Genomic DNA, 23,147 nt, shown 5'->3' with positions numbered 1-23,147 from the left:
TATCAGTCTTGAAATAGTTATGTAAAATGTTTTTATAGAAACTACCTTCTTTTACTTTTTCCTTGTTCTTTTAGCTTCTCAGTCTTACAAATGTTTCGCAGAGTTGGCAAGTATTCTATTATACTAGCTTGTCTATTACCCAGGTTCGGAAGAGATCGGCTAGAAAACACACTTTTGATGACTGCTATCCTCTTCCAAGCACTGCTGTAAATTAAAAGTAATGCATTATTTTTTGATTTTTAATGCCCAATAAAAATGCAACAATCCCAAAACCAGCTGCTGGTCTCTGCTTCTCCCTGCTTCTGGTCTAGACTAGATTAACTGTATTCCAGATTCACTTTCTATATCATTTTCAACACATCAATCACTCCCATACTGAAAAGACTTTAATGGCTACCTGCTGTCTGCACAGCAAATCCAGACCCCTTCCCTGTTATCCAAGAGTCTCCCAAACCTAACCCCCACCCCAATCTCTCACTTTTTCTTCCCAGCAATCAGGCTGGTCTCCTTAACTGTCTCATTAGAAGCTACATTATTAATATGAAGGGCTTACCATGATCAATAAAGCCAGCATTTCAAAATTAGTAAGAGAAAGAAACTAATAATTTCCGCTTTATCATTTATTATTGAAAAGTAAACAGAAGTCAAGACTTACTCTAAATTAGCTGCTGACTGACTGAAGTGTACATTGTTGCGCTTTTGCGAAACATAAAAAGTAAGTTCTTTTGTTGGATCTCTTCCTACTTTCTTGCAAGAATTCAGGGAGGTTTCCAATGCTTTTGAAATAGTAGAAGAACATTTAGTAAAGCTGAGAGCTTCTACAGCTGCCTTTAATTCTCCAGAGCTTTGAGAGGTCCATCCATCACTACTCTCGAGACTAAACTCATCACAAAGTCCACTTTTAACCTTTCCATTTGTCCAGCCAAAATCATTTTTACCAAATTCCCTATGTTCCCTTACATCAGTTAAAAGGGCATCTAAGAAGGACATGTTGTCCATGAACTCGGTGAGAGAATTTAAACAGTGAGAAACAAGGACAGAATATTTCTTTTCTGCTGGTGTTTTAGGAGAACGAGGAATAGATTCAACGTTTGACTCTAGACATGTGTTTAGTTTCTTTGTCTCTGGATTGCTTTCTTTATCTCTAGCTTTGCTTTCTTCTGAATTTGGAGAAGATGCAGAGGAAAGCCTAATAAATTCATCAGAAAAGTCCAATTCGGTGTCAAATAAGTCACTATCATCTAAAATTACCATCTTTTTCTTATGTTTCTTTTTTTGTGACTTTTTCAATGGCTTCTCTCCTTCAGAAAGTTTCCTAGCAAGACATTTCATATTTTTTGTTGCTGCATTGGTGTCCACACTTACTGATGAACCAGAAAAGTTTTCTGTTTCTGGAATGATATTAACAGGTAATGGTAGAATGAACTCAAGATTACTATATAAGAAATCTACATTCCTCATTTGGAATTCTGTAAGAAGCTGGATGAGCTTATGCCATTCTTCCTTTGTTCTGATTTTGTGCTGAAAAACAATATTGAGTAAAGAAATGTCATAACAGTACATAGTCTGAACATTTTTCTACCCATATGAATATAGTGTCATTCCTATCTATTTTCAAAGTAATGAGTCGCTAACCCTCATAATTTTATTAACCTACACTTCCCTAATACATCAAATAGTATCATGAGTCTAAAAGATTAATTTAGACTGTTAATTTAAAAAATTAAATTCTCTAATAGTCAGTATATACCCTAATTCAATAATTAGAAGCTCATTTGCTTAAAAACTACTGTTCTGAAATTGTCTTTTTTTATCTGAAATATTTCTAAGTTCTATTCTAAATTCAATAATATACATTTAGAGCAAGGCCTATGCACCATTTGTCAAAGTGGTACAATGTGTTAAAATCAGAAATCTGAAGCCTGTAAAAATTACTGGTAAATTTAAGTTAACCTTAAGATTCAAAAGACAGAAGTGAGTGTTGGGAAGATGAAAAAGAACATAAATTTACTAGACATTGAAAATACCTTCAAAAATGAAAATAAGTCTTCAGATGGGGAAAAAATGTTCTTAAGGCCAAACAAGGTCTCAGCACAGCCAATGTCACATTTGGGAAGGTCTGTTGGATTCCTTTTACTATTTTTAGCATTATTTTTGGAATCAGGGTCATCTTCAGAGCAAACAAGTTGTACATTTCTGCTATTTCCTCCTACAAAATTAGTAAAAGAAAACCTTAGCTATCCATATTTTTATCAAATTGTAGCAAGCAATTATTTAAACAATTATTTAAAATCCAAGATCCTTTGGCATTTGAAAAAAATAAATTTATTTATTTATCTATTTTTGACTGTGTTGGGTCTTTGCTGCAGGCAGGCCCTCTCTAGTTGCAGCCAGCGGGGGCCACTCTTAGTTGCAATGCGCAGGCCTCTCTCCATCGTGCCCTCTCCTGTTGCAGAGCACGGGCTCCAGAGCACAGGCACAGGCTTAGTGCCTGTGCAGCATGAGGGATCTTCCAGGGCCAGGGACTGAACCTACATCCCCTGCATTGGCAGGAGGATTCTTAACCACTGTGCCACCAGGGAAGTCCCCTTTGGCATTTTTTGGACCTAATCCTCATTTTGTTATTCTCCCCATATGTATCTAATTCATAAAGCGTACAATACAAACATGATTTCTACATAGGTTAAGTGGGGCTGGGGTGTGGGGTGGGCTTACAAAACAATCCAACAGAAAAAAGAGCAAGGACTGGACAGGCAAGTCACAGAAGAAACACAAATATCAAATAAACTCATAAAAAGATGTACAATTTTACCAGTGATCATGGAAATTAAAATAAGATACCATTCATTTTTCACCTTCTAAATTAGCAAAATTAAAAAAGATATTCACTGCATACTTTAACAACAAACTGAAGATGACTTAAATGTCACCTAGTAGGTAAAGGTTAGTTAAATTACGTTATATCCACTTTATATTATGGAATAGCATGCAGCTGTGAAAAAGAGAGGGCTAGAACTATACGTACTGACAATAAATTGTGAGGTAAGAAAAAGCAAATTGTTTAACAATACATATAGTATTGGTTAATTTTGCTAAATAAGTAGGTAGCAATATTTGTATATGCATAGATAAAGGTCTAACAGTAGCTACCTTTAAGAAGTGGGGCAAGATCTTTTACATTTTACGTTATATACTTCTGTATTGTCTGATTTCCAATGAGTGTGTATCTGTGTTTTATTTTTAAGACAGGAATGAAATGCATTTAAGATCTTCAAGAAAAGAAATAATGCTAAAGTTCTTGGTATTGCATTTTATAACCAGTAATATGGTGATAGTTATTACCTATTTTGTTTAAAATAGGATATTTTCCATGTCTTATTTATCATATTTACTTCTAAGAAATAGTTAAAACTGCCAGCTTAAATTGAATTAAATACTTTGAAAAAGAATAAGATATTAGGGCTTCCCTGGTGGCGCAGTGGTTGAGAATCTGCCTGCCAATGCAGGGGACACGGGTTCGAGCCCTGGTCTGGAAAGATCCCACATGCCGCGGAGCAACTGGGCCCGTGAGCCACAACTACTGAACCTGTGCGTCTGGAGCCCGTGCTCCACAGCAAGAGAGGCCGCAATAGTGAGAGGCCTGCGCACAGCGATGAAGAGTGGCCCCCACTCGCCGCAACTAGAGAAAGCCCTCGCACAGAAATGAAGACCCAACGCAGCCAAATAAATAAATTAATTAATTAAAAAAATAAGATATTAAATTTTGAACTAATCAGAAAACCAATAAGGGATTAATATTACAGAACTTCACCTTTTTAAAAATTAAATATTTGTATATTTCCCAGAGCAGGATCTGTAACTACAGAACTGTGACTATGGAGCATGGAAACCACAAACTATGAACTTCTTCAGGGAAGGAACCATGTCTTATTCATATAAACACAGGACCTGGCATGGAGAAAGTCCTCAGTAAATGTCTGTGACTTGAATTAGTTAACAGTGACTGAAGATTGGTAAGAAATAAAATAAAGCATTTCTGAAATAAAAGAGTTCTTAGGAAAGAGAGAATTATAGGCTATTAAGGAAGCTGAAAAGGAACTTACAATACAGTCATCTAAAAATAATTTACATATGGAAAAATTACCAATACTTATTTTTTTAATAAGTGAAAAAAGGAAGTTGCTAAATAATATAATTCTATTTGTTTATAAGCAGCTATGTTTATAAATGTACAAGTAACCATTTGTTCCAGGTTCAGTTTAATTGTATTTACCCACATTTAATGCTTACAGAACTTTTCATCAACTAAGTTGATGTATGTATGTTTCTTTTAATATTAACATGATACCTCAATGCTCAAAATTTTTATAATCTTTCAAATGTTTTGGTACAGCATATATTTTAATATAGGATCCCATTACAGAAATTTCTTTTACAACAAATCAACTTACGACAAAAAGATAATGGCCTTTCTTCTAAAAATCCACCTCCACTTCTAATCCAGAATTGTAAGTAAAGGATACTTTTTCTGATGTCACAAGTATTTGCTGTTAGCAATGTTACAAAATCTTTTACATCGGTTCTAAAATTCTCAGTCAAGCAGATCATCTGTAGGTAGCTGGCAACATTTAGCTGAGAGAGAGTGAGAGAGAGACAGGAGGGGAGAGGTGGGGGTAGGAGGGAGAGAGACACAGGAAAGAAACATGGTCAACTGCAGAGTTAACAGAAATACATCAATAACATCAAAAAGCAAGCCAAATTTTGCTAAGATTCACAATATTTTAAGCTCTTATTGAGAATGATCTAGAAAAATATAAAGGAATACGGTACCAAATTAAAAGCATTTACATAAACTTCTTTTATTAACTGTATACAGTCTGAGACAGCAAGGAAAATTTTATGGGAGATTCTCCAACCTGAATCCTGAAGGCAATTTTATTAAACCTTAAGAAAATCCCTTAGGGGGCTTCCCTGGTGGCGCAGTGATTGAGAATCTGCCTGCCAATGCAGGGGACACGGGTTCGATCCCTGGTCTGGGAAGACCCCGCATGTCGCGGAGCAACTAGGCCCGTGAGCCACAACTACTGAGCCTGTGCTCTAGAGTCCGCGAGCCACAACTACTGAGCCTGCATGCCACAACTACTGAAGCCCGCGACTAGAGTCCGTGCTCCGCAACAAGAGAAGCCACCACATTGAGAAGCCCACGCATCACAACAGAGTAGCCCCCGCTCACCGCAACTAGAGAAAGCCCCTTTGCAGCAACGAAAACCCAACGCAGCCAAAAATAAAAAATATATAAATGGGGCTTCCCTGGTGGCGCAGTGGTTGAGAGTCCGCCTGCCTATGCAGGGGACACGGATTCGTGCCCTGGTCCGGGAAGATCCCACATGCTGCGGAGCGGCTGGGCCCGTGAGCCATGGCCGCTGAGCCTGAGCGTCCGGAGCCTGTGCTCCGCAACGGGAGAGGCCACAACAGTGAGAGGCCCGCGTACCGCAAAAAAAAAAAAAGAAAAAAGAAAAAAATATATATAAATGTATAAATAAACTTATTTTAAAAAAAGGAAAGAAACTACTGGCACAGGTAATATGAGCAAATCTGAAAAAGCATTATGGTGTGTGAAAGAAACTAAATAAAAAATACTACATATTATAAGATTCTATTGACATGAAATTCTACAATTGGCAAAATTACAGTGACAGAAAACAGACTGGTAGTAGGCAGGGCCGAGGGGTTAGGACAAAGGACAGAACACAACGGTACACAAGGGAACTTTTGGTAGTAATAAAGATGTTCTCTATCTTGATGGACATGTGCTGTAACTACATTTGTCAAAATTCATTGAACCATACACTTGAAGTGGGTGTATTTTACTGTAAATAAACTATACTTCAAAGTTAATTAACAGAAAGCAAACATGCACACACACAGATGGATACCACTACCATGGCCAAAGTTAAAAAGACTGACAACAGTTGCCAGAATTCTCATGCACTGGAAACCTATCTGGCAGAGTCTTAAAAAGCTAAACAAATAAAAATAACATAATGCATATGATTCAACAATTCCACTGACAGAACAGCATGGATAAATCTAAAAAACATAATGTTAAATGAAAGAAACCAGATGTAAAAGGATACATAATGTTTCCTATTATTTGAAATTTCAGAATAGACAAAATTAATCTGAGTTAATACACATTAGAATAGTGGTTATCTGGCTTCCCTGGTGGCGCAGTGGTTGAGAATCTGCCTGCCAATGCAGGGGACATGGGTTCGAGCCCTGGTCTGGGAAGATCCCACATGCTGCGGAGCAACTGGGCCCGTGAGCCACAACTACTGAACCTGCGCGTCTGGAGCCTGTGCTCCACAACAAGAGAGGCCACGATAGTGAGAGGCCTGCGCACAGCGATGAAGAGTGGTCCCTGCTCGCCGCAACTAGAGAAAGCCCCTGCACAGAAACGAAGACCCAACACAGCCAAAAATAAATAAATAAATAAATAAATAAATAAAATAAAATAAAGAATAGTGGTTATCTCCGGTGGAGAGGGGAGTGCTGCCTAAAAAGGACCCAAGGGAACCTTTGGAGGTGATGGAAATGTTCTATATTTTGATCTGGGTGATGGTTACATGGATGTTTATCTCTGTTCACATTTTTCAATTTGTGTACTTAAGTGCACTTTTTTTTTTTTTTTTTTTTGCGGTACGCGGGCCTCTCACTGTTGTGGCCTCTCCCGTTGCGGAGCACAGGCTCCGGACGTGCAGGCTCAGTGGCCATGGCTCACGGGCCTAGCCGCTCCGCAGCATGTGGGATCTTCCCGGACCGGGGCACGAACCCGTGTCCCCTGCATCGGCAGGCGTATTCTCAACCACTGCGCCACCAGGGAAGCCCCTTAAGTGCATTTTTAACTATATGCAAATTTCACCTCAGTAAAGCACTGGTTACTATGAAAAAGACCTAATGAACACTGGAGTCTAGTGAAAATTTGAATACATGAATTTTGAAAAAGATATTTTTTTAAAGTAAAAAAAAAGATAATCAGAAGTCTCCTAAAATGCAGAAATTTTAACATACCCCTTAGTAACCACATTTAAAAATTATAACTAAATTTTATAATAAACCACCTTCTATATAATTGTGATATATAATTTATGCTGATCAAAATTCAAAACTTACCAGTGAAGGAGTGTTAAAATTAATTTCTTCAAAGAAGCCATCAAACATTAAACTAAATGTTGGATCTATGCAGAAAAAACATATTTTTAAACATTAAGACCACTAAGGTACTTTCTCTAGTCATACTTTTCTATGAAAGTATTCTATATTTCATCAGTAATGAAAATAAAATATGCAAATTATGTCATTAAGGAATTGAACTTACATCTTGACTTTTTAATTAAACTACCATCTCACTTGGGATTAATATGATTTTTATCGATATTTTTAGAGTATAATCATTAACTATCAAACGGGCTATTAATTTCTAAGTAGAGTCTAACACAAACATTTTCCAACAGAAATCCATAGCAGAGATATTCTACTGAATATTTGTAATGACAAATATTAGAAAAGAATGTTATAAAACAATATATAGGGAATTCCCTGGTGGTCCAGTGGTTAAGACTCCACGCTCCCAATGCCCAGGTTTGATCCCTGGTCAGGGAACTAGATCCCGCATGCCGCAACTAAAGATCCCACACTTGGCAATGAAGATCCCGCGTGCAGCAACAAAGACCCCATGCAGCCAAAAATAATTAATTAAAAAAAAAAAAAAAAGATTTAGAAGCCTCCTCGTTTTAGGGAAAAAAACAGACTTAATTTACCAGCAGACTTCTAAAGGAACATATCTAACTAAAATTAGAAGCTTTCCCCAAATATTTTAATCAATAGTAAGTAATTGTAAAATCACTGGTTACTTACCACTTGTTGTAAGGATTACAGGCCTTTTCGTGGTTGCCATGAATGTTTTGATTGCATTCAAAAAGCCAGCATCTTCTTCGAAAATGACATCAACCTAAGAACAAGTGGTTATTAAAATATTAATGTAGTAACAATACACTTATTGGATGTCAGTTATGTTATCATAACTGTTATGTTATCATATCAGTTATCATAGTAGATACACTATATGTCTATTAGAGACAGAATTTATGAATTTGTGAACAGTGTGACTTCACACCATGCCAAAAGCTTACAACGTCTTATACTATTAAAAGGGTAAAAAAATTATCAAACGTTAAAAACAAAAAAATGCAGTCACCTATAATTGGATAAGTATGGGTCAGAATAATTTCTACAAACACTAAACAGTAACTGAATTGCATTAATCATGTTCCTAAAAAATTCTTCTATGGCTGACAGTTTCATTCACTTTAATTTCAAATAGATACAATTATTCCTGACCTTCTTGGCTATTTTACAGTCCTTTATAGTAAAACATACAGTAATCTTTAGAATAAGTTTTTATCAGGAGGTATCACAAATGTATACCTCTGTAAGCCTACCTCCTCAAACAGAATGAGAGATGTTGCATTTTTCCTGTTGGGCTCCTCAGCCCCAAACTCTTTGACATTTTTGTTAGTTGTGTTTGTAGATTTAGTCTGAATAATTGGTTTCTGTTCAAAAGAATTTTTGATTCCTGCATAAATAAAACATTAATATTTTAGATAAAATCAACTTTTAACAGAACACTGGATATTTCCACAGAATAAACTCAAACTGAAATCCATTATCAAAACTGAAACAAGGTATCAACACTCCTATATATATGACCTTCAGTGTAACTGAGGTTTAATAAATAGCAATAGGAACTCATGAACTGTGATCATATTTTTATGTTATCAGGGCCTCTGTCAATTTAGTATCTTACCTTTATTATTTTCCAGAAGTGCTCCTATTTGTTCATTATTTTTTGGCTTAGAAGACACTTTAAAATAATTTGCCAAAGTTTTAGGTGGAAGTACTCGCTTTGGTCCACTACTTTGTGGTGATGGTGGAGGAAGTTTTCTTGGTGATGTAACAACCTTCTTGGGGGAGCTTAATTTTTCTGCCAAAAACAAATTTCACTTAAAGACAAATATTCTAAAAATTAAACAGATGGCAAGATTGAGTTATCCACAGTATATTTCTACCCTTACCAGTTAAAAAGCAAAGGTATAAAAATTCTTTTTCTTTCTTACATTCTCTTTCCAGTCAAATATTACTGTATTGTTAGTTATTCAACCAGTAGAGAAGGCAAAACCAATCATTTGGAAAAGATACTCTTTTCCAAGAAACATATATTCTTGAAGCAAAAATCTTCATAATCCCTTAATTCACTCTGTCTACATCTGCTTGAGGTCAGAAGAGGCTGGAGAAAAAGTGATATCGGTACATACTAAGCACATTACAGACTTTCCTGTGCAACTTCAATTTAACTCACAGTAAACTGATATTGCAAGCAAACGATATGTTTTTCTAGATATGCTATGAAAGATGGATACAAAGTTAAAAAACAAATGGCTGATGTCTACCCTTCAGAAGCCCAACAGTGGCCTGGCATTTATTCCAGAGCGTGTCCTTTGCTCCTCTCAAAGTACCCTCATTCAGCCTTTACAAGTGCTAGTTATTATCATATGGACTCAGAGCAGGATCTTCTTTATGTACCAGCATATGTGCACCATTCCATGACTGTGTCCTATTCTTTTTTAGTACCCTCATAGACCTTGCATATCATAGGTGTTCAGAAAACTTAGTGAAAATTTTGAGCTTGAAAATATTTATCATAGATATCACAATCATGTCATAAAAATAGGGCATTTTAGGGACTTCCCTGGTGGTGCAGTGGCTAAGACTCCACGCTCCCAACGCAGGGGGCCAGGGTTCAATCCCTGGTCTGGGAACTAGATCCCACATGCATGCCACAACTAAGAGTTCACATGCCACAACTAAGGAGCCTGCAAGCCACAACTAAGACCCAACGCAAACAAATAAATAATTTTTTTTTTTTTTTAAATAGGGCATTTTAACACCACAAGGAAAGAGGTGTAATCTTAAAAATATTTAGGGCTTCCCTAGTGGCGCAGTGGTTGAGAGTCCGCCTGCCGATGCAGGGGACACGGGTTCGTGCCCCGGTCCGGGAAGATCCCATATGCCGCGGAGCCTGCGCGTCCAGAGCCTGTGCTCCGCAACGGGAGAGGCCACAACAGTGAGAGGTCCACGTACCGCAAAAAAAAAAAAAAAAAAAAAAAAAAAAAAAAAATTTAAATATCACTAAAAGTGGGATAACCAGTCATTACGTATCTCTTGGCATGTATGCCAGCACCAAAATGGAAATGAATCTAATCAACCCCACAGATCTAACTGCCAGTTTGTAAGAAATACAAGGAAGAGGAATGTGTTAACTGATACCATGAAGATATAATCAGCCAACTCTAGAATGTGAGAAATTTTATGACAAATGACCCATGTTCTTCAACAAATAAATGACATGAAAAGAAAGGGTGAGGGAGTTGTTAGATTAAAAGAAACTTAAGTGACATTAATCAAATGTAAACTGTGAACCTTGTTTGGATCCTGATTTGAACAAACCATTTGAAACAGAAAACTGAAATTAAACTACATATTACATCAAATTAAGGTATATAGTTAATTTTGTTAGGTCTGATTATGATATAGTGGTTATGCTTTTAAAAAAGTCCTTATCAGTTAGAGCTACATATTGAAATATATATACATGAGTAAAATTATGTGATGGTCCTGAGATTTGTTTTAAAACATAAAGTCCAAGAAAAATGAAAAAGGCATGTATATATATAGGAAAAGATTAAAAATGAATGGCAAAATTCTAATTATTGGGACTTCACTGGTGGCGCAGTGGTTAAGAATCAGCCTGCTAATGCAGGGGACATGGGTTTGAGCCCTGGTCGGGGAAGATCCCACATGCCACGGAGCAACTAAGCCCGTTCGCCACAACTACTGAGCCTTTGCTCTAGAGCCTGTGAGCCACAACTACTGAAGCCCATGGGCCTAGAGCCCGTGCTCCACAACAAGAGAAGCCACCACAATGAGAAGCCCGCACACCATGATGAAGAGTAGCCCCTATGCACCGCAACTAGAGAAAGCCTGCATGCAGCAACGAAGACCCAATGCAGCCAAAAATAAATAAATAAAATAAATAAATTTATTTTTTAAAAATGCTAATTATTAAAATTCTTTTCTTAGATTTTAAGTTTTTAAACATTACAACTTCAGGAAAATAATTTACTTACTTGGTGACTTGCTTATGTTGTAGCTATTAAAAAAACAGGGTTTTTGTGAGTTTACACCTTGCTTGTCTACTTGATGGGACTGAGTAGCTTCCTTCAGCTGAGACAAAATTTGTCTACCACTGCGCTGAGAAGAGGCATTCACTTCAAATATCTAAAAGAATATATGAAAAAATGGCAGAATGGTTGATGTTTCCTTTTGTTTCAAGGGTAATTATTACATTAACATTTGTCCACTAACCTTAAATCCAAGCTCCTGAGCACAAGCATATACCGCAGCAGTTTTCCCCACTCCTGTTGGCCCTGTTATAAGAACAGTATTGCAAAGACGATTCTCTTCTTCATCATCTGAACTGCCTTTAAAGTCTATGCTGTCCAATGGATCTGAAAAATCATTCAAATGCACATAAAACAATTTCTTAGGCATCAATTCTGTCTCACCAAACCCAATGACCAAATCCCACAAACTTCCTGCCAATAAATGTTGGAAATTCAACGTACAAAAACTAAAAAAACAAATATAAAATATCAAACAAGCAGCTTTATAAAAATTTTCAGCTAATCTAATTCTAAAAATGTTCAGTGAAATGGAAAAAAATGACTCAAAATACCTTCCTGTTTCTCATCTCTTTTTCCCTTCAAATTCTGTCCTTCTTCCAATTCAGCTCTTCTTTTCCAGTCTTTCAACCAACTACCATAAGAAAATGTATGTTAATAAAAAAATTCACAGAATATAGATATCTCTTAGATGATACGTTAAAATGATTGTCAGGGGAAGTGATGGTATATTGTTAGTTTTTAAGAACTCCATAACATTTTTGAATCAACTATATAGTAGAATAATTTTACATGGACATGAATATTTTAAAATGAAGTAATTTTTGCCTAAATACTCAAGACAATATGTGCAAGGATATTCACTGCAACACTGTTTATATTAGCCTCCAAAAGGAAAAACCTAAAAATACATCAGTAACGGAAAAGATACCTTATGGTATGTATGCTCACATAAGAAATCAGTACAGAGAAACTATGAAGAACTGACTGTATGGTGACATGAAAGATGTCTAATATATTGATACAATCCTAAGTATGAGCAGAAAGATTAAGTTCTAGTCTGGAGCTAGACTGAGTTTAAATTCCAGCTCCACCACTTTCTAGCTGTGTGACCTTGGACAAATAACTCAACCTCTCTGGGCCACATTCCTCATGAGGAACAGTATTTACCCTCATAGGATTGTTCTAAGGAGCAAATGAGCTAAGCATGATCAAGTGCTTAGAACACTGCCAATCTCAAAGGTTTTATTATTATGAGTCCCAATTCCTTGTATGAAATCCTTTGGGCCAGTTGAGTTTTAGAATTCAGGATTTTTCAGATATTAGAAATGTAATTTGGTACATATACTACATAAAACATAATACCCCTAGTGGGTCTGTGGCAGTACATCCATAATCACTGAATATTTCTAGTTAAAAAAATATGAACTCCTACTAAGTGGGGCTGATAAAGACTATAATAAACTTTATGTATATAATAAAGTTAATAAACTTTAAATTTCCAGAACTCTTTGGAGGTGGGAATTATAGACAAAGGATTATTACCTGAATTAGTAGTAATATGATCCTATTTGTTAGGAAGAAAGGAGCAAATATATGCATTAAAAGTTTTCTGGAAGGTTTTACAAGACAATTTTAATAGTCATTTACCTCTAGGGAGTAGAAACAGGAGAAAAGAGGTACATTTACTTTTCACTGAAAATTCTTCTTCCTTTTTCTTTTTTTTTAAGATTTTACCTTGTGATGTATTACTTTATAATTTCTAGATTTTAGCACAAATAAAATAAATACTAAAACTAGATTCAAAAACTATTTCTCGATTCCTTTACAAATTTTACCAACCTATGTAACTTTCTAATAGCTAGCTCATTGCCTATGAGTTCACCAGAGTTCTGAGGTTGATACTTTTCTGTCCAAAGCATGTCTTCAGTTCCAGAATCTAAAGCAAAAAATATATATTAAAGTATTTTGTTTCTTGGCATAAACATATATTCTTAGGCATTTACATTATTGTTTCATGTAACAATAAGTATTTGTACAAATATTTTTATTTACAAATTGCCAAAAAGGCAATTTCAAAACTTAACATTACATTAAAAATTTTTCACATCAAAACCCTTCCCTCTTAAAAGCTAAGCACCATAAAGTCTTATGACAATAAGATTTAAAAGTATACATTAAAAATTTTAATAATCACTCAAGAAACACAAAATATGAAAAATAATTTGTACTGTAAGAAATAATCTAAAGAACAAATGCAGCATAATTTTCATGGAGCCTCTTCTTGACAACTAAAAAGATACATTAAAACATTCTAGGAGGTCAGCCTGAGTAAACGGAGAGATGCTACACTCCCAATTGAGAAGAGTTAGGAAGATGCCAGTCCCCTCCAAATTAATCTACGTTGTGGTATGCATCTCCCTCTCTTTTTTTTTTTTGGCCGCACCACGTGGCATTAATCTACATTCTAATGCAAAATCAAAACCCCAGTGGAATTTGTAGGGTAAGGGAATCTATAGTTTATTTAGTGGAGTCAATGCATGAAAATAGTTTTAAAAAATGACAGATGGATGGATCTAGAGATTGTCATACTGAGGGAAGTAAGTCAGACACAGAAAGATAAATATCATATGATATTGCTTATATGTAGAATCTAAAATAAAGGGTACAAATGAACTTATTTACAAAACAGAGGTAGAGTCACAGATGTAGAAAACAAACTTATGGTTACCAGGGGTAAGGACAGGGAGGGATAAATTGGGAGATTGGGATTGACATATACACACTACCACATATAAAATAGATAACTAATAAGAACCTACTGTATAGCACAGGGAACTCTACTCAATACTGTGTAATGGCCTATCTGGGAAAAGAATCTAAAAAAAGAGTGGATATAGGTATATGTATAACTGATTCACTTTGCTGTACACCTGAAACTAACACAACATTGTAAATCAACCATGCTCCAAGAAAAATTTTAAAAAGGGCTTCCCTGGTGGTGTAGTGGTTACGAATCTGCCTGCCAATGCAGGGGACAGGGGTTTGATCCCTGGCCCGGGAAGATCCCATATGCCGCGGAGCAACTAAGCCTGGCCACCCAACTACTGAGTCTGCGCTCTAGAGCCACAACTACTGAAGCCCGTGCGCCTAGAGCCCATGCTCCGCAACAAGAGAAGCCACCGCAATAAGAAGCCTGAGCACCACAACGAAGGGTAGTCCCCGCTCGCCCCAACTAGAGAAAGCCCACGCACAGCAACGAAGACCCAACACAGCCAAAAATAAAAACAAATAAATTAATTAATTTTAAAAAATTAAAAAAAATTTTTTTTAATATAGAGGGGCTTCCCTGGTGGCGCAGTGGTTAAGAATCCACCTGCCAATGCAGGAGACACGGGTTCGAGCCCTGGTCTGGGAAGATCCCACATGCTGCGGAGCAAATAAGCCTGTGTGCCACAACTACTGAGCCTGCGCTCTAGAGCCCGTGAGCCACAACTACTGAGCCTGTGCCACAACTACTGAAGCCTGTGCGCCTAGAGCCCATGCTCCACAACAAGAGAAGCCACCGCAATAAGAAGCCTGCGCACCACAATGAAGGGTAGTCCCCGCTCGCCCCAACTAGAGAAAGCCCACGCACAGCAACGAAGACCCAACGCAGCCAAAAATAAATAAATAAATAAATAAATAATTTTAAAAAAATACAGAGACTTGCTGTACAAATTATCAAAACATAATCTAAATGGATGCATTAATTCAATAGAATGTTTCAGAAAAGCTACGTAACCAAATGGGAATATGTCAAAAATATGTGAAACAGGTGTAAAATAATAGGTAGAGTGTGATTCCAGGTTGTTGTTGGTTTTTTTTTTTTGTGGTACGCGGGCCTCTCACTGCTGTGGCCTCTCCCGTTGTGGAGCACAGGCTCTGGACACGCAGGCTCAGCGGCCATGGCTCACAGGCCCAGCCGCTCCGCAGCATGTGGGATCCTGCCGGACCGGGGCACGAACCCGCATCCCCTGCATCGGCAGGCAGACTCTCAACCACTGTGCCACCAGGGAAGCCCCCTGTTTTTTTTGTTTGTTTGTTTGTTTTTTTAATTTATTTGGCTGCACCAGGTCTTAGTTGCAGCACTCAGGATCTTCGTTGCCGTGTGCGAGATCTTCATTGCGGCATGTGAGATCTTTTTTGTAGTTGCAGCATGCAGGATCTTTAGTTGGGGCATGCGGGATCTTTAGTTGAAGAAGGCAGGATCTAGTTCCCTGACCAGAGACTGAACCCGGGCCCCCTGCATTGCGAGCGTGGAGTCTTAACCACTGGACCACCAGGGAAGTCTCCAGGTTTTTAAAAAAGCATATGTATTTAGGGAAGCACAGAAAAATCAAAGACCAAACAGCAATCTGTTAAACGTGGTTATCTGGAAGACTCTAATCAGTGAGGCTTCCACTTCTTATTTTGTTTGAATGTTACAGTGAGCATATATTAAGAGACAGGGGAAAAATGAGAAGTTAAAAACAAACAAAAAAACCTCTAGGACCAGAGGGAGAAAGTCTAATTTACCCGGAATAGAAGATACTTCTGACGTAGACGTGTCACCATCTATTATCAGAATATCAGAATCTTCTACGGCTTCTGTTTCCACTTTACACCTTGTACTCAAAGCTGTTCGTTTCTTCCTGGATGTTTTAGGAAATAAACCTTTGGAAGAATCTAGCTTTATCCCACTGGAGTTGTTTCTTTTGTCAAGTTCTTCTAGTTTCCCACTTATCTTTTTTGGACTTTCTGAATACTCATTTGGTTTCTTTCTTTTGGATTTATGATTTTCCATTTCCACTCGTTTCCTTTTGGTTTCTTTTCGACTGACGTCGGGCTCTAGTTTTGGACTTTCTATTTGGGGAATTATTGAAATGCATGTGCTTATTAATCAACAAAAAACAAATTTTAATACCCAATAATCTTAATACCACTTCAAAATATCCAATAGCCTTATCTATAAAGTGAAAACGCAAGAATCAAATGTGGCATACTGAAAGCAAGCTGGATAACTTGTTATTTAGATTGCCTTTTGTACGGGCTATATAAACTACCTCATCTAAGGCTTTCCTTAAATAAATTATTAGTATTTTAACATAATTAAAGCTGTCTTTGTGTTGCCAACTCTGGAAGCTGTCAGGGGCTAACACTGTATCACACAAGTTGCTTTACTTTAATTGAACCGTTCTCCCTATCAACCATAAGTAATAGTCTCTCGGTGGTGACCACTTCCAAGAGTCAATGGCTAAGCTTAGTGTTTTCAAAACTGAAATGTTAACAGAAATAATAATTATCACTAACCTTGTTTACGATGACACTTGGAAAGTACCTGGTGCTCAGTTCGCTTTTTTAGAAGCAAAGGGAAGTATTTCCTCAAAGAAAACTCGGGATTTGACCACCTAATTTCCTCCAGCAAAAGATTTCGTACTTCTTCAGTCAAATCCTTCCTTCTCCCAACAAACTGCAATAAAGAATAAAATGCTCAATTAAACCCACATTGTCCATTAATATTAATCAGAATACTACCAACTACTTTCTGTCTATAAGTCTATGTCATTGTAGGATTAGCTTTAGTCACTAAATACAATCTCGATGGCAAAGCTGCATTTGCACAGCTTTAGAAGGACTTGGTTCATGTTTTTTTTAAAATATTTATTTGTTTATTTATTTGGTTGCACCAGGTCTTAGTTGCTGCAGGAGGGCTCCTTAGTTGCGGCTCGAGGGCTCCTTAGTTATGGCATGTGAACTCTTAGCTGCAGCATGCATGTGGGATCCAGTTTCCTGACCAGGGATCGAACCCAGGCCCCCTGCATTGGAAGCACGGAGTCTTATCCACTGTGCCACCAGGGAAGTTCCTTAGTTCATATTTTTATTGTTCTTTCTTTTCAACTAATTGTATTTTACTCATTTATGAGATTATAATTCTGACTGATAAAGTATCTAAATGTGCTATGTAATCTAATATTCTTTTAAAACTGGCTATCATTAATTCTTAGTATGTTTTTAAAGCTCTAGGACTATTTAAAACAGATATGTACTTCAACTGGGATTTATTTTTTAAAATTGGACTCTAGGAAGAGATGAATTTTAGGCCACAGCAGTAAATATCCAAAATTTTTTCCCTCTGAAAGATATGAAGGAAACTGCCTACAATGGATGACCACTCTCATACTTACCACAACAGCAGAATTATTACTTTTTGAATTTGAATTCAATGTTGAAAATTCACCAAGAGCCATGACACATTTTGAGAGATCTATTACTTTAGTATTCAGTTCTTTAAGTTTAGTTAAGAGAGGACAAGTGGGTGGTTTCAAATGCCACAAATGGCACCCTAAAGAAAAACAGAAAAATTATGTTAATTACCTTCATTCATATCCTTATCCACTTATCAAATACCAACTAAATAAACATGAGAAGATTTGACAACAACTACATAGTTAACACAAATGTACCAAAACTCAAATGAGTATACAGGAAACAATACCCTCACCTCCAACAAATACAATTCATAAAAATTACCCAGTCTTCCCTCCCAATTGTTAAAAATAAGCAAATATTAGCATATTTTCTTTCCTTTTTAAATCAACTTTGCTAATCAGGTTAAAAATTTCAGGGGCAGTTAGCATCCTGAAATCCAGATTCTGTTACTAGGTGAGTGTGGGCATGATCCTAAGGAAAAGCATAACTAACTTCTATAATTGAACATACTATTAGAAAATGCTTTATAGAACTGAACTAGGGACTTCCCTGGTGGTCCAGTGGTTAAGAATCTACCTTCCAATGCAGGAGATGCAGGTTCGATCCCTGGTCAGGGAACTAAGATCCCACATGCTGCGGGGCAAGTAAGCCCACGTACCACAACTACTGAGCTCGCACGCCTCAACTAGAGAGTCTGCATGCGCAAACTACAGAGCCCACACACTCGGGAGCCCACTGCACCACAACTACAGAGCCCATGTGCTCTGGAGCCCGCGCGCCACAACTAGAGGGAAGCCCACGCGCCACAACGAAGATCCTGCGTGCTGCAACTAAGACCCGACTCAGCAAAAAAGAAAATTAAATAAATAAATATGTAAAAACAAAAATAAACTAGTAAAAGTAACAAGAAAGCCTTCATCAACAGAATGGCCAGTGAAAGAACTGGGAAAAAAAGAAAAGTGGAATATTACTAGAAAGACTGACTGGGAAGTTCCCCATAAAAGAGAGGCTAAACAAAACTCAAAAACTACCAAGATCATGGGCTCTCCTAGTGGCGCAGTGGTTGAGAATCTGCCTGCTAATGCAAGGGACACAGGTTTGAGCTCTGGTCTGGGAAGATCCCACATGCCACGGAGCAACTAGGCCCGTGAGCCACAACTACTGAGCCTGCACGTCTAGAGCCTGTGCACCGCAAACAAGAGAGGCCGCAATAGTGAGAGGCCCGCGCACCGCGATGAAGACTGGCCCCCCGCTTGCCACAACTAGAGAAAGCCCTCTCACAGAAACGAAGACCCAACACAGCCAAAAATAAATAAATAAATAAATGTGGGTTTAAAAAAAAAAACGATCAAGGTCAGAAACATAAAAGGAAAAGAAAAGAGAACAGAACATAGTGAACATTTCATGAGTAGAGGGAATAGACCAAACCAAACCACAAAGCCAGCTGAGAAGAATATAACTGTTTTTGTGCTGACAAAAAAACTCTAGGTAGGAACAACAACAAAGTAAAGATAGAACGCTTTGTACATTATCAGTAATTAAAAACTACATAAGTAAAGTAGGACTGTGGTTGCCATAGCACTTGGATCCAAAGAGAATTAGCTCAGGATCAAGCTAGCACCACCTCACAAGGCTTGGGCAAACAGCTCGCTCTCATGCACGGTGCATGTGAGAAAAGAGCAAACTAGAGCAATGGAGCACTGTTGCTCCATCGTTGGTCCAGTGGAGCTCCCTGTTACCAATTCCAGGATATAGCCCACAAGATACTTTTGTGGTACTAAACAGCACAAGCTGTTCTGGAAAGGAGGCAAACAGATTTCCCTTGAACAGTGAACAGCAGACTGGACAAAGACAGGGCTGGAGCTCCTCTGAGAAATTCTTAAAGATGATCTATTCACACACAGGCTATGATTTCAGAAGGGAACTGCCTTCCTTTTAGAACACAGCGCCCATCTGGACAGCATTCACTTAAGGGCCCACACACGTGCCTGCCCTCCCCTGGCATCAGGGGTAAGGGCTGAGGATGCCTTTGGCTTTCTTGCCCCACCCCCTTCCTCAGTCCAAGGCTGAAGAAGAGAGGATAAAACACTAAATTCCCCATAAGAATTATACCTAAACCTTTGTCTCACCTTAAACCAACTTACATAGTTTCATATTACTACTAACATTTAAAAATATTTCATAGTAATAAACTCACCATCATCTTTTTGCTGAACATGAACGACGCTCTGGAAACTGGTACTCACTGCATTGTACACATCTAACGCAGCAGCTTTCTTTGCAATTTGTCGTTTCAACAAATCTGGCAAACCACTCATTAGAAAGTCACGCTTTGCTTTAAACTGCACATCACCAGCCTGAGGCTTCTCAGTTGCATCTTGACTTTTAAGAAAATGATGTAAGAAAAGGAGAGCTAAGGTTATAAACACTTAAAAAAATAAACTAACTATACAATAAATACTTCTTAATTTTATTTGAAAAAATTTAATCAGCTACCTGAGATGTTAGCTGGTCAAATTCTTTTTCTGCTTATCGTAAAAACGAAAGTCTTTCAGTGTTAAAAAAAATTTAAATAAAAATAAGTATATACAGAAAATAATGTCTTGAAGGACATCCACCAAAATGTCTGTCTTCCTTTTTTTTTAATTTAAACATACATTTATATTATAATCAGAAAACAAAATCAGTGCCACATTTCTAAAAGTTAATACAAGAACTTCTAAGGTAATATTGTTTCCAATACAATAGCAGGAACCTTATGGCCCTTACTATTGATGTCTCAGTTTCACCTGGCTTATCTTGTATTGCTAATCATAAGAATCTTGACTTTAGCGGGAAGTTGGTGAAAGGGTAGAGGAGGATGGGATGATGGAGTGGCGGAGGGGAGAGAGAGCATGGTGCTGGTGTGTCACGGCTTATACACCCTTCCTAGCCTGCCATATATAGAGTGAGGACTGTAATATTCTCTGCAAACTGAAATTTGGGTTGGTAATTAAGAAGAGGCTTCAAAAATTTCTATTCCTTTCCCATTTGAGAGAAATGAAGAAAAGATGAGATCTAAAGCCAGACTGAAGAGATTAATCTCAGAAAAGAGGAGGTGTACCTTTTTGACTATTAATTGGAGGGGAGGATGAAAAGATGGGTGAAGTAGCTATATTAGTATGTGCCTGTAGCAGAAGGTAAACTTTAAGGAGGGGGTACAAGGTACTAATAAAAAATATACACACATATATTATATACAGTTAGAAATAGTTTTGATGTGTGTGTGTGTGTGTGTGTGTGTGTGTGTGTGTGTATGTATTTCCTAGCTTTATCTGCTGAGAAAGCCTAGAAGCACTGATACCTCAGGAGCAAAATAAGCACCTCCACTAAAAGGAACCAGGGCTCCTTGCAGAAGAGGCTAATTAAAGAGCTGGGGCAGGGCAAATAAAAGATGAGCCTGGAATATCTTTGTGTTCAAAAAAGTAAGAAATGCTCTATAAATGATGAGTATGTGTCAAAGGGGCATAGAAACCAAGCTGAAGGGCTTCCAATGGCCAAATTAGAATCAATTTGAGCATTAAAATTATTAATGGATTAAAACCCAGAGAATAAAACAGGAATCCATGAGTAAATGGGTAAATACTGGAAACAACCCAAATGGCCACCAATAAAAGAATAAATTGTGGTAAATATATTCGTATAAGGAATACTATTCGGCAATAAAAAAGAATAGACTACTGATATTCTTTGACTGAAAGAAGCCAGAGACAAAAGTGTACCTCCTGTATGATTTCATTTCTATGAAATTCTAGAAAAGGCAAACTAATCTATACCAACAGAAAGCAGATCACAGGTTGCATGGCATTGGGAGTGGAAGCAGGGATGAACTGCAAAGAGGCAAAAGGGAATTTTTGAGAGTGATGAAATGTTCTCTATTGTGGTGGCGATCACACAGGTGTGTACATTTGTTAAACCTCAAACTGTTTACTTAATATGGGTGCATATGATTGTATGTACATTATACCTGAATAAAGTTGGTTTTAAAAAATATATGTGTACTGAACAAGAGCAGTTAGGCACAAAACAATATATACAAAGTTTACATGAAGTTCTAAAACAGACAAGACTAACCCATGGCAACCGAAGTCAAACTAACTGATGGTAATAGAAATCAGAAGAGTGGTAACCTTTTGTTGTGGTGGTGATGGTGGTGATACAGGAAAAGAGTAAGTAACCGTTAGGGAGTAAAAGAAAGATGTTATATCTTGACATCTTGATACACTTTGATAAGTGTACTTATCAAAACTGTATACTTAAGATTTGTGCATTTAACAATATGTAGTTATTCCTCAATAAAACTGAAACAGGAAAAAAACCAAATAACCTGAACTCATGTCCCTAAACCTGGTCTTCTTCCATCATGCCATCTACTGGCACAGACCAGAACTTAAGTGTCATCCTTCTACCTTCATCTCTCCCACCCCCAGCCCCCATGTCTAATTAATCATCAAGGGTTCTTAAATTTATCTCCTAAAATCTTTTCATACATCGTCTCCAGCACCTGAGTCCACACCTCCATCATCTCACACCCAAACTCTTGCATCCACTCTAATCCCTCTTCCATCCCACTCTCTGTACAAGAGCCAAATTAATCCAGCAGTCAAATTAAACTTTCAAAATCCAAATGTTTATGTCCATACTTCTGTTTAAAACCCTCTGATTGCAGGTTTCCCTGGTGGCACAGTGGTTGCGAAGCCGTCTGCCGATGCAGGGGACACGGGTTCGTGCCCCGGTCCGGGAAGATCCCACATGCCGCGGAGCGGCTGGGCCCGTGAGCCATGGCCGCTGAGCCTGCGCGTCCGGAGCCTGTGCTCCACAACGGGAGAAGCCACAACAGTGAGAGGCCCCGCATACTGCAAAAAAAAAAAAAGAAAATCCTTGCTTGACCAGACCAAATCAACTAAACAAACTTTTCTTTTTTTTTTTTACAATTTTTTTTTTTTTTTTTTTTTTTTTTTTTGCGGTACGCGGGCCTCTCACTGTTGTGGCCTCTCCCGTTGCGGAGCACAGGCTCCGGACGTGCCCGCTCAGCGGCCATGGCTCACGGGCCTAGTCGCTCCGCGGCATGTGGGATCTTCCCGGACCGGGGCACGAACCCGTGTCCCCTGCATCGGCAGGCGGATTCGCAACCACTGTGCCACCAGGGAAGCCCTCAACAAACTTTTAATAGACCTTTGTACCTCTCCTTCTTAGCACACTGCAATTTTTCATTTGTTGGCCCAATTAATGTTTAATCAGAGATTGTCTTTCCTCTAGGGTATAAGCCTCCTGAGGACAGGGAATGTGTCTTATTCCCCATGATATTCCTAGTACCAAAAACAGCACCTGCTACATAGTAGGTATTTAAATATTTACTGAACAAGTTCATAAATCAGCTTTTTGGTTTGCTTGTTTATTTTCCCACTGTTTTGTCTAGAGATGGACACAAAATGTTTGCAAAAGACCAAGATATTCAAATTGCAGTTGTAGCATTGTCAATATTGTCATCTGTAAAAATGGATTTATCAAAGCTTCAAATGATAACTTAAATGCTTTCTCATCAAAGTAAATGAATGCAAAATACATTCCATGAAA

General features: G+C 37.8%; 1 protein-coding gene across 5 annotated transcripts in view; it reads right to left on the bottom strand.

The window, feature by feature from the left end:
- ATAD5 (ATPase family AAA domain containing 5) overlaps window positions 1-23,147 on the bottom strand; it is a 48,214-nt gene that overhangs the window by 12,026 nt on the left and 13,041 nt on the right. For 2 of the 5 annotated variants that reach the window (XR_012328628.1, XR_012328629.1), the window contains exons 7-23: window positions 22,214-22,426; window positions 19,729-19,913; window positions 17,507-17,664; window positions 16,632-16,791; window positions 15,858-16,184; window positions 13,143-13,239; window positions 11,855-11,934; window positions 11,485-11,627; window positions 11,247-11,397; window positions 8,867-9,043; window positions 8,502-8,635; window positions 7,918-8,011; window positions 7,174-7,238; window positions 4,452-4,632; window positions 2,028-2,209; window positions 656-1,521; window positions 46-204 (exon numbers count right to left, since the gene is read on the bottom strand). Coding sequence is in view for 3 of the 5 variants with exons in the window: in XM_073797759.1 (XP_073653860.1) it covers window positions 46-201; window positions 656-1,521; window positions 2,028-2,209; window positions 4,452-4,632; window positions 7,174-7,238; window positions 7,918-8,011; window positions 8,502-8,635; window positions 8,867-9,043; window positions 11,247-11,397; window positions 11,485-11,627; window positions 11,855-11,934; window positions 13,143-13,239; window positions 15,858-16,184; window positions 16,632-16,791; window positions 17,507-17,664; window positions 19,729-19,913; window positions 22,214-22,426 (3,369 nt within the window). In the remaining 2 variants the exon portion in view is untranslated. Of the gene's footprint in view, window positions 1-45; window positions 205-655; window positions 1,522-2,027; window positions 2,210-4,451; window positions 4,633-7,173; window positions 7,239-7,917; window positions 8,012-8,501; window positions 8,636-8,866; window positions 9,044-11,246; window positions 11,398-11,484; window positions 11,628-11,854; window positions 11,935-13,142; window positions 13,240-15,857; window positions 16,185-16,631; window positions 16,792-17,506; window positions 17,665-19,728; window positions 19,914-22,213; window positions 22,427-23,147 lie in introns of those variants that run through there. The other 3 variants (XM_073797759.1, XM_019927080.3, XM_073797760.1) reach the window with 3 other exon arrangements.

Source organism: Tursiops truncatus, chromosome 20, assembly GCF_011762595.2.
Source record: "Tursiops truncatus isolate mTurTru1 chromosome 20, mTurTru1.mat.Y, whole genome shotgun sequence".
NCBI classification, from domain to species: Eukaryota; Metazoa; Chordata; class Mammalia; order Artiodactyla; family Delphinidae; genus Tursiops; species Tursiops truncatus.
Note: the sequence above shows the minus strand (reverse complement) of the source record. Positions and strands in the feature narration are given on the sequence as shown.